The sequence below is a fragment of the Myotis daubentonii genome, chromosome 3 (assembly GCF_963259705.1).
Source record: "Myotis daubentonii chromosome 3, mMyoDau2.1, whole genome shotgun sequence".
In the NCBI taxonomy this organism is placed as follows: Eukaryota; Metazoa; Chordata; class Mammalia; order Chiroptera; family Vespertilionidae; genus Myotis; species Myotis daubentonii.
Genome location: NC_081842.1, coordinates 5,381,739 through 5,393,537, shown reverse-complemented (window position 1 = coordinate 5,393,537; position 11,799 = coordinate 5,381,739). Strand labels below are relative to the sequence as shown.

The window sequence follows — 11,799 nt, the reverse complement described above, 5'->3', positions numbered from 1 at the left end:
TGATGATGATGGTGGTGGTGGTGATAATGATGATGATCACATACAGTGCTGAGTCAAAGAGCAGGCTGACCATCTTTCCAGAATGAGTTAAGTGAAATCTGCAGTGTTTATTTTGGTGACTGACACCATATAAGCTCAGGGAGTCACCTTGAATGCACAGATGTATAGCCATCATATTGTTCATTAGCTGTCACAGTCCCGCAGGTTGGCAGCCTGTTTTAGGATCCAGGATAACTAACAATGAATAAAGTATGAGGATCTCTTAGGAAATGGAATTCTAGCATAGCTGAATATTCAAGTATTCCCTTTCTGTGCACACACACATATGCATTGTGTATGTGTATGGGTGTGTGAGGAGCTAATCAGAATGAAAAATATAACATTGTAATTTGAGCTATTTTGCTGTTTTTTAACTTGTTAAAAAATTATGAAAAAATGTTAAATGCAAATGTTAAAGTATATGTATGTAAAGACAGCAATGTTGATGTTGCTAGGTATAAATAAAGAAAAAAGATATTGCTAGGCAGTTGAACAACATTGGGAATATACTAAATGCCCCTGGGTTGTACCCTTAAAATGGTTAATTGCATGTTATGTAAATTTCACCTAAATTTTTAAAAACTGCTAGAACCACCCTGGCTGTGTAGTTCAGTTGGTTAGAGCATTGTCCCCGTAAGCCAAGGTTATTGGTTCCATCCCAGATCAGGGCATATATAAATTCAACCAATAAATGCATAAATAAGTGGAACAATAAATTGATCTCTCGCTCTTTCTTTCCCTAAAACCAATTTTTAAAAAGAAAAAATAATTGCTAGAACCAAATAACCTTTAAATTTTTCTTTTCTTTATTTTAGCGTGCCCAGAGTGCCTCAGTTGGTTGAGCATCCTCCCATGCATCAGATGGTTATGGGTTTGATCACCACTTGGGAACCTATGGAAGGGAACCAATTGATGTTTCTCTCTCTCTGACCAACAGGATTTGAATTCAGTTCCTCCACATCCTATCCAATGTCAGTCTTTTACATTTTAGTCATCCTAATAGGTGTGTAACGGTATCTCAGACTATTTTGCTATATTTGTATTTCCTTCATGACTATTGATATTGAGCAGGTTTTCATGTGCTCATTTGTCACTCATGTCTTTCTTGATGAAGTATTAGTTGAAACCTTTTGCCTCCTTTTTAGTGAGTTATTTTCTTATAACTGGATAGAGTTTTGAGTTCATTCTGGATACAAGTCCTTTATCTGGTATACGTTTTGCAAATATTTTCTCCCATTCTGTGGCTTGTCTTTTCATTCTCTTAAAAATGTTCTTTGAGGAGCAGAAAATTTTAAACTATAGTGACAGAAAGCACATCAGGGATTGCCTAGGGCCTGAGAGTGTGACAAAGATTGGCTGAAAATGGACCGGAGGGATTTTTTTCCAGGGGTTTTATATGTTCTCTAACTGGATTGTGGTGACGATTGCAAAACTCTGTAGATTTACTAAGTATCATTGAATTTTACACTTAAAGGAAGTGAGTTTTATGCAATGGCCTTTTAGTACAATTTAAAAAATTTTTAAATTGTTAAGGTATGAAACCCTTGGGTGTGTCAGACACTGTACTAACTGCAGGGTATAAGATGATGGTGAACAAAACATCCCCAATCTTTATTCTCCTGCGGACTTGGCTAAACAAATACCATAAGTACTGCCCTTGCTGGTATGGCTCAGTTGGTTGAGCATTGTCCAGTGCACCGAAGGGTCACTGGTTCAATTCCCCGGTGAGGGCACATACACAAATTTCAGGTCCAATCCCTGGTTGGGGCAGGTGCAGGAGGCAACTGATGGATGTTTTCCTCTCTCCTTTTCCCTCTCTCTATAAAATCAATAAGCATTTCCTCAGGTAAGGATTTGTGTTAAAAGAAGATACTGCCAAACAGTTTTCCTACTGAATTCCAGTTGTTCCATGCGCTTGTGTTGGCAACTTAAAAAAAAAAAATCTGAAAAAAAAAATAAATAATAATAATCTGGCCCTGACCGGTTTGGCTCAGTGGATAGAGCGTTGGCCTGCGGGCTGAAGGGTCCTGGGTTCCATTCCGGTCAAGGGCATGTAGCTTGGTTTCAGACACATCCCCAGTAGGGGGTGTGCAGGAGGCGGCTGATTGATGTTTCTCATTGATGTTTCTGATCTCTGTCCCTCTTCCTTCTGCTCTGTAAAAAATCAGTAAAATACATATTTTTTAAAAATCTGTATGCCACCAGTTTGTCACCTGTAGCCTAGGCATCTCCAGTTCTCCAGGGAGAAAGATCTTTATGAGCTAAGTTCAGATCTCAGCCATGTCAATGTCTTAAGACCTTGTAGTGTCTCCCACTCCTTGGATAATAGCCAAACTGCTTAGCCTGGCATCAAACACCGCCTGTAGGCTGTGGCTCTACTGTTTTCTGCCTCTTCCCTTAAATCTTCACCGCCACTCTCCGTTTCTCCATCCCTGCCACTTGGAAGGCCCCGGAGGGCTGTCAGGACCCACTAAGACTGCATGCTTTGGAACGTGCTGTCCCCCTGGCCAGTTTGTGTGCTCTCTCTCCTGCGGACTTGGCTAAACAAATACTGAGTCCTTGGGAGAGGTATCCTGTCTGCAGTCTCTCTACCCCAGGGCCAAGCATAATGCCTGGCATTCAGAACGTATCTGTGCCAGGCCCTCTCTGGTGTTGTTTTCTTTTAAATGCAGATCGAAGAGAAAAGAGAAAAGGACCAATTTTAATATTACCCTGCTGCCCCCCATTGTTCTCTCCAGAAGCAACCACTGGCAACTTTCTCGTACATTCTTCCTGAGCTAGGCAATGAGTGTGTAACTTCATATTCAATATACCTATATGTTTAATAGATGCAATGGAAAAGCAAGCTGAGATTGGACATAAGGAAAGGCCTCATCGAGAGGGTGACATTTGTGCAAAGACCGGAAGGAGGGTGAGGAAGGGACTGCAGTGGTCTGAGCGAGCAACAGGTGACAAGGCCCTGAAGCAAGGGGTGCGGGGCCTGTTCGAGGTTCAGAAGGCGGAACAGGGTGAGCAGTGGTGAAAGTCATCCAACGGGGCCACATCAGAGGTCTGTATAGGCCATTCTAAGGACTTCAGGCTTTCTTGAGTGAGAAGCGAAGGCACTAGAGGTATTGATCAGGAGTTAGTCTAACGATTTTTAAAATTCACTTAGTAAAGCAATGCCTCAATATTTCTTTCCAAGAGCTTGGTTTTCACTATGTGAAGATTCCATAGTTTATCAGGGCCTCTCAAATGATCGACATTTGGTCTATTTCCAAGCTTTTGGATTCGAAGTAGCCTGTTTCTTCCTCTCCAAGAATTCCAGCTTGCAATTTCCCGATTAAAACCTTTTTCTATAATCACTCAACTCAATTCCATTTTTTACAGGTAACTGTTTATTTTAAAAATAACCAACAGCCCTAGCCAGTTTGGCTCCGTGGATAGAGCGTCAGCCTGCAGAGTGAAGGGTCCCAGGTTCGATTCCAGTCAAGGGCATGTACCTTGGTTGCGGGCACATCCCCAGTGGGGGGTGTGCAGGAGGCAGCTGATCGATGTTTCTCTCTCATGGATGTTTCTAACTATCCCTCTCCCTTCCTCTCTGTAAAAAAAAAAAAAAATCAATAAATATATATTTTTAAAAAATAACCAAGAGAATAACGTGCGGTCTCTCTGATTCTGGGGTTCCCAGCTCAGAGCCCCAAGTCAGAAGCCCTTATTTCACTTTTAAAAGGTGCTTATAAGAGCAACTGGTTAAAAACAGGCAGGAACCGCGGGGGTGTGCTTTCCACTTCGCTTCAGCGCTAGAGGGTGACCGTGGCTCAGGAACCCACAAGGCTCTGAGTCGACCCCCATGCACCCCCGACTCCTGAAGGGACGGATGATCAAGAGGAAGCTCCGCAGAAAGGCCGGGGCCGAATCACCTGGCTGGGGAACACCGCCGCACGGCCGTGAGTCGGCCGACGTCGCAAAGACCTGCGCCTGCGCAGTGGCGCCTCGGGAGGAGTCGGCTCCCGCTTTCCTTCCCACGACCTCCCTTCCGGCGCCTGCGCATTGAGACCCGCTTCCCGCCGGCCTGCGAAGCTGGAGACCCTAGATATCCTTTCTTGCCGACTGAGGTGGGAGAAATGGATCCCACTTGCATCCATTCTCTCTCCCTTCTCAGTCTACGAGACAGGCTTTAAGTGTTTCATCGCCACTCACCCGGGATGGAAGGGAACGAGTCCTTGGGGCACGTAAAGAGCTGGCAAGAACCCAAGTATCCTGGAGCGTTCTGGGTGGGATCACGCACAGATCACGTGGCGGGCATCCACCAATCGGCAGGCAGACCGCACTTTGCGGCTCGGCTTCAAACTGCCGTGAGGCGAGAACGGCCTCCGAGGCCCCGCCCCCCTCGCCTGGGTCTGGGGCCCCGCGAGATGGCAGGCGGGAGTGGGGGCGCCGGGAGCGGGGGCGGGACGCAGTGGTCGAGTGACGGCCCGCCTCACCTATTCAGGACGCGGACCGCAGCCGAGTGGGCCCCGCAGCCAATGGGAAGGGGCGGGGGCCGGCCCGGCCGGCGAGGAGGGGGAGCGAGCGGCCGGGGGATGCGGGGGGAGGAGAAGGCGGGCTCCCAATCCGGTTTCATCTGGTTCTCCCACTGCCCCCATCGCGGGTCCGAGCAGCTTGGGCGGCGGGAGACGCGGCAGCGGCCAGGCAGCCCAGGTTCGCCAAGCCACTAGGCGCGCCGCGGCCCTCAGGCACCCAGCACGCGCCCGGCCCGCCGCCACGATGCCCAAGAGGAAGGTGAGCGGGGACCGCGGCCCGCACACGCCCCCTCGCCGCCCAGGCCTGCTGCGGCGCCCGCGAGGCCCAGGCCTGGCGCGGTCCGGGCGGTGTGGCCCAGGAGGCGCCCCGGGACCGGCGGCGGCGGAGGGCGGGCGGCCAGGCGCACGGCGGCCTCGTGCGCGGTGCAGGGGAACGCGCGGTGCCCGCAGCTCCGGGGGGGAGATTCGAACCGGCGGCGGGAAGCCCCTGACGTCAGCCGGGCATTGTTCTGCGGGCGGGCGGGCGGGCGGGCGGGCGCGGGGCGCGCGGCACTTCTGTCGGCGGGCTGCGCCCACTCCGTGGCTTCCTTCCACAGGTCAGCTCTGCGGAGGGGGCGGCCAAGGAGGAGGTAAGGCCCGGCTCCCGGCCGCGGGGGGAGGGTCCGGTGGCGCGGCAGCCTTCACTCGTCGCTCATTTTCCTTTTCTCTCCCAAAGCCGAAGAGGAGGTCGGCCCGGTTGTCAGCCGTAAGTAGAGCAGCCCCCGCCCCGTCTCTTCCGCGTGGGGTCGGGCCCGGGGGAGAGACTCAGTCCGCCCTTTGCCTTTCAGAAACCCGCGCCTGCAAAAGCGGAGGCGAAGCCCAAAAAGGCGGCGGGAAAGGTGGGTTTCGCACGGACCTTCGGGGGCCCTCGTGTCTGCGAAGCGCTGCTGACCGCGGGACTTGCTCCTCCATAAAGCGCTGTTGCCGGCGACTGAGATACTGATGTTGAAAGTTAAATGTCAGCCTCCTGAAATGTCGGAATTTTACCTTATTTTTTTTTAAGTTTTGCATTTTAATAACTAAACTTTTTTTTCTTTCTGGCCTGAGTAAAATAGGGACATAATTGTCCTGGCTGATGGGCCTGTGATGTGTCACATTAACGCTGCTGCAGAATTTAGGAAACTTAATGACTGAAAGTGTTAACTATTAACCTGAGCCCGCCAGGGAAAGCCGCCTTTGTGTTGGTGCGTGTGTGTAGTCGGTGCTGGTGCAAGGTGCGCGGTCGCACGCTTGTGTTTCTTCTGACAACAATAGCGAGGCCGGGACCGAGGCCAGGAGAAGAGGGAGGTGCACGGTTTTGCCTGTGACGTTTACAGGCCGGGGTAGCGGGTGTGGGTGGATCAAGAGTCGCGTTCTCTGAGAACATACTCCTCTGAAAGTATTTCATTTGAAGTCATGTGTAGAGGGAGTCACGAAATCCTTTTTTCTTTCTTTTTTTTTTATTTCAGAGAGGAAGGGAGAGGGATAGAGAGAGAAACATCAATGAGAGAGAATCATTCGTTGATTGGCTGCCTCCCGCACGCCCCCTACTGTGGGGTGGGGCCCGCAGCCGGGGCACGTGCCCTTGGCCGGAGTCCAACCTGGGACAGCTCTGTCCGCAGGCTGACGCTCTACCCACTGCGCCACACCAGTGAGGGCCATTTTTTTCTAACAGCGTTAATCATGACACCTGCTGCTCTGGAAGAGATTGGCGATCGCATAGCTCACTTTGCAGGTCGTTGGAAGGAAGTTCCTGGGGTTCTGTCCATGTGAAAGCTTAAGCTGGAAAGGCAGAGCATATGTCCATCATTTGTAACTGTTTTTGGATTTGGCTGTGAAATCACCCTCTGCTAAGCTCTCCTTGTTCTTCAAGGCGAGCACATGCTGTGACTAATTTCTGTTCACTCAGAACTTAAAAGTGTTTCTTTAAACATTGTACAGAGCTGAGTGTAAAAATCTTAATTTTTCTTTAATAGAAAGTTCTGCTTTGTGGTGTTTTTTTAAGGGTTGAAGGAAGGTATGAACATAGTAAGTTAGCTTACAATTTCTCTCTGTAAACAAAGTTCGAGTTCCCCAGAAAGTTTTCCTGGCTGAAGAAAGAAAAGGTGAGTCATTTAAGATTATTATTGATTTCAGAGAAGGGAAAGGAGGAGAGAGAGAAAGAGAGAAACATCAATGATGAGAGAGAATCATTGATCAGTTGCCTCCTGCATGCACCCTACAGGGATCGGGCCCACACTCTCCGCTCGGCCAAACTGGCTACTTAATCTTTGCTTTTTTAATAAACCAATTGGATGAAATACTATGCCTACTTACCTTCTAAATTGTTTATTTCTTTCCTTATCAATGTCTGTCTATATTTTGGTCTGCCTTAAAATTATTTTAATATAAACAGTTCCAATTTTAACTCCAGTTTGGGACATCACATGTAATAAACATTTTATTTTCTTCCTCTCAGAGATCAACAGGTAAGTCCTCGTCTCAGTGTTCCTTAAGGAGCAAGCCTGTCCATTTTCCCAAAGGAAAAAGAGGGTCAGTGGCCTTTTCCATTCGTTTATGTAATACATCTTTGGTTTTATAGTAGATCTGTTTGTTGCCATAATTAATCCATTTAAAGCCTAAAAGAAGGTAAAGCTTTTGATGTATTGATTACCATACTGCAGGTTAGACATGCTGTTTTCCAAGCATGTATATCCAACGTGTGCTCCTGACTTGGATAATTTCCTTAGAAGCATTTTGAAAGTAGAAGCATACATTAGAGAAATGTGTTAATTTATTTTGGTTTTTTTCTGACTATTAATATTTAAAAGTGGTATTATTTCAACCCTAGCTGGTTTGGCTCAGCAGATAGAGAGCGCATCGGTCTGCAGACTAAAAGGTTCGGGTTGGATTCTGGTCAAGGGCATATGCCCACTTTGCGGTCTCGATCCCCAGTAGGGGGCCTGCAGGAAGCAGCCAATGATTCTCTCGACGTTTCTCCCCTCTCCCTTCCTCTTTAAAACCAATTAAAATATTTTTAAATAAAGTAAAAAGTGGTATTATTTCAATCCAGGCTATTGTAACACTTCATGGTAGCAACCTGTGGAACAGTGTTATCCCAAATATGTTTGTTTACCTAATTTAGTATTTATCCTAAAGGTATGGAATTAATAGTCATCAAGCAGTTTATGTATGGAATGCCACAACTGTACAGAATACAGTGCACTGATTTTTCTCTCAGCATTGATGTTTGTGAGACCACATGCCTGCCTTTGTGGCCATTTAACTCAAGTATTGGGGGAATTGGTCATTATTGATAGGGGTCTTGATACAACTACTGGTGACCTAATTTAATTTAATTTTGGTGTTGCTACATTTACAGGAAATGTTAAAATATCTATTAAATTTCCCATTGATGGATGGTATCCATAAATATTGTTCTGTAGTGCTTTAAACGTCGCTTAAATTTTAAACCTATTTTATCATCATACTAATTAATATGTGTGCTTTCAGATTCTTCAAAACACCTAAATGATAACGATAAACTCAAAATTGATCCTTTTAGCTACTCATTATATGATAGTCAACCTGACCATACAACATCTTTCAGGTGAATGGGCTACTGTGAGGGTGATTGTCTTGTCAGCTCAGTGGACATTTGACTATTTGATTATTCATGCTTAAGAGAAGTTTGAGAGTTACTGGGGAAAGAGACAACTCATTTGTTCTGCCATGTGGAAATTCAGAAAATAGTGGATGATGAGGAAGGTGTGGGGGGAAATTGTGTAGTTCAGGCCTTAGGTTTATACATCATTAAGGCTTGCTAGGCAAGTCCTGTTACAGTTCTTAGTGGACGTGGTTGTCCTGCTTACTGGGGGTGGTGGACCTTAAGGTGGCTCGTGTGAAAAGTGTCATGTAACTCAGGCTGATGTGCAACAGAACATTCACATTGCAACTATTGTGGATACTGTCTCATAGGATAAGTCTGCAGACAAGAAAGTGCAAACAAAAGGGAAGAGGGGAGCAAAGGGAAAGCAGGCGGAAGTGGCTGACCAGGAGCCTAAAGAAGACCTCCCTGCGGAAAATGGAGAAACTAAAAACGAGGAGGTTGGAATGTTTGTGTTGTTGGTTTTTACTCTCACAGTAGATAATAAGTTACACTTTTATGTAGCTGATAAGATGGTCTTTATCTTTTATATTAAATATTTTGTGGCTTAGTGGTTGACTGACATCCATGTGCAGAGACGTCACTGGTTTGATACCCACTAGGGGGTGTGTGTCCTCATTTTTCTATATCTTTCTCCCTCACCCACTCTCTAAAATCAATAAAAACATTTTAAAATAAATAAATAATAAGTGGACTGCAAGGTTTTGATAAATAACTTTAAGCCAACTAAGCCTCTTTTTACATTATACTGGCTAAACTAGAAAAGAAAATTTAGGTACTTATTTTTAAGCTTTTCTACTTATAGATCAAATTTTAATGTAATCATCTACTTCTAAATTGTAAGATTTACAATCACAGTATACTTTGAATTCCTAGTTCTAACCACAGCATCAAATATGTGATATAAGAAGACATTACTAATCTAGTTACGAGGGAAGTATTGAATACATGTTATGAAACTACAGTTGATTCTTGTTACTCATGATGGTTATGTTTTAAGAGGTTGCTGTGAATACTGAACAGTTAGGGGAAATGCAGGGTTAGAATCCTTTAACACTGATCACAACACTTCAACTGATTATAACTTTATTTCATCTGTGTTTCTGTTTAATATATGTTGTCAGTACATTAGCATTGAACTCAGGGCCAGCAGAAACAGCACTGTAACTTATGCCTAAATGAAGCTGTCGTCCCGTCGCCCCCCCCACCCCCCAATGTGTATTTTCTCCATAAGACGCATTACAACATCCTTGCACTTGGCAATACAAGACAATACTATACTTGTCTAGACAACATCATCCCCCCACCGCCTGGCACGTGCCCCCCCCCCCCCCCAAAAAAAAGAAAACGTGGAATGTGTAAAAGAAAACGTGGAATGTGTGGCACTAAATAGAGCTTGGAAAAGATGCTTGTTTACTGTATTAGCGCTGAAACAAGAAAGCAGCACAACCTCAGCTGGTAATGTGCATGTTAGACGACAGATTATTGGTGTTATCATGGAGGCACCATGAATATTGATTTGGGGTTACAAATTTTGATGAGTAGGTGAATTACAAATAAAGAGGATTGGCTTTTTTTTTCCTTTTTTTGATCCTTGAGGATACATTCTTTTCATTTATTCTAGGGAGAGAGGTGGGGAAATATCAGTTGGTTGCCTTCTATGTGTGCCCTTACTGAGAATGGGACCCGCACCCCTTTGGTGCATGGGACAACACAACCAACTGACCCACACCGGCCAGGGCAAGAATTGACTATTTTTAAGACCTAAGAGTTATATGTATATATTAGTTATATATGTAAAACTTACATTGTGTTAAATTCTAATCTCAAAGACCATAGCAATGACACAGAAACCAAATGTTTAATCATTATTTTTCCTTTGATTTGCAGAGTCCAACCTCAGATGAAGCAGGAGAAAAAGAAGCCAAGTCTGATTAATGTCATATACCATGTCTTATCAGTGGTCCCTGTCTCCCTTCTTGTACAATCCAGAGGAATATTTTTATCAACTATTTTGTAAATGCAAGTTTTTTAGTAGCACTAGAAACATTTTTAAGAAGGAGGGAATTCCACCTCATCCCATTTTTTTAAGTGTAAATGCTTTTTTTTAAGAGGTGAAATCATTTGCTGGTTGTTTATTTTTTGGTACAACCAGAAAATAGTGGGATATTGAATATGGGAGACTTTGATTGTCTTGGGTGTCAGCTGAACATTCCATAGATGGGGGTAGTTTTTATATCCTATAATACAAAGCATACTAAATGGCAGTTTGGAGTTAGTCGTGCGTTTGCTATGTCTTGAACATTTTAAATTACTTCTATTCACATGTTTTTGGTACAATTGTTTCCTAAAGAAAACCACTCCTTGATCGTGGCTCTCCCTGTCAGAATTTTGTGCATCTGGAACATCTTTGTTGTGGTAGTCCAGTTTTCCTAGTAACTTTGTCAATGTGCTGTGAAAGATTGAAAATTTGATTATGTAGTATATATGCTATTAAATTGTGAATTAGTGGGACTTTGATGTAACAGCGTATCAACATTTGAAGATATTGGTACTTGATACTCTATTAAGGAAAGTCAGCCTCTAAATTTTGAGCTGGAAAGTCACTGGAATAACTGTTCAGAAAAGAATCACAACTACATGACTTGACATTTTTGGTATGTATGTTAAGAATTGTGTACAAATTGAAATGTCTGTGTACTGATCCTCAAAACAATAAAATCTCAATTATGAAAGAATTATTTGAGGCACATGGATTGAGTTCTGGCTTAAATTTTATTTAAACAAGTTCCATGTACTTCCAAAATTTTATTTTACTCTAAATGACTTGGATGTGAGGGCACTCGGATGTGTGGGCGATCTGGCTGCGACATTTCTCACCCCATTGATCACAAAGGTTATAAATTACTGGAACACATCTACATTGTACTTTTTTGTTAATCCTTACCTGAAGATATTTTTCCATTGATTTTTATTTTTAAGAGAGAGTGAAAGGGAGGGGAGAGACAGAAACATCAATTGGTTACCTCCTACATGCGCCCTGGCAGGGCCCAGGAATCTAACCTGTAACCTAGGTACCTACCCTTGACCAAATCAAACCTGCGACCCTTTAGTCCAGCCGTGGGCAAACTACGGCCCGTTTGAAATGAATAAAACTATTGAAAAAAAAGACCGCACCCTTTTATGTAATGATGTTTACTTTGAATTTATATGAGTTCACACAAACACTCCACCCATGCTTTTGTTCCGGCCCTCCGGTCCAGTTTAAGAACCCACTGTGGCCCTCAAGTCAAAAAGTTTGCCCACCCCTGATTTAGTCTGAGGGCTGGTGCTTCATCCCTTAAGCCAAACCGGCTAGGGCTACGTTGTACTTTAAAAACGTGTGACTGCATTGGTTCAATAATGGAGAAGTAGTCTAATGTCCTGAAGCAAAATAAGTATTCACAGGTAGTAAGCTTGTAAGTACTGACTAGGCTAGAACTAGGCCCGGTGTGATTCGTATTTGCGTATTTTTGCTTCCATTAAAAATGTCTGTATTTCCAACCCTCAGCCACGGGCCTCCGCCGCAGCCTGCGCCCTGGGCGAGGTCAC

At 44.6% G+C, this 11,799-nt stretch overlaps 1 protein-coding gene and 1 long non-coding RNA gene across 2 annotated transcripts; both read left to right on the top strand.

Moving 5' to 3' along the window:
- Positions 1-4,596: 4,596 nt before the first annotated feature.
- On the top strand, positions 4,597-10,966 carry HMGN1 (high mobility group nucleosome binding domain 1). Its single transcript, XM_059686474.1, has 6 exons — positions 4,597-4,803; positions 5,141-5,173; positions 5,260-5,289; positions 5,372-5,422; positions 8,520-8,648; positions 10,099-10,966. Exons 1-6 carry the CDS (start codon positions 4,789-4,791, stop codon positions 10,144-10,146), a joined length of 306 nt encoding a protein of 101 aa, XP_059542457.1. The 5' UTR covers positions 4,597-4,788; the 3' UTR covers positions 10,147-10,966.
- Positions 5,548-7,586, top strand: LOC132229884 (uncharacterized). Its single transcript, XR_009451747.1, has 2 exons — positions 5,548-5,767; positions 5,798-7,586. It is a non-coding gene; the product is annotated as an uncharacterized LOC132229884 (long non-coding RNA).
- Positions 10,967-11,799: the final 833 nt, after the last annotated feature.

Bases quoted from the DNA above. Each gene is read 5' to 3' on its own strand.
- HMGN1 (XM_059686474.1), top strand. The intron at 5,174-5,259 runs GTAAGGCCCGGC...TCTCTCCCAAAG, and splicing joins AGGGGGCGGCCAAGGAGGAG to CCGAAGAGGAGGTCGGCCCG. The intron at 8,649-10,098 runs GTTGGAATGTTT...TTTGATTTGCAG, and splicing joins GAGAAACTAAAAACGAGGAG to AGTCCAACCTCAGATGAAGC.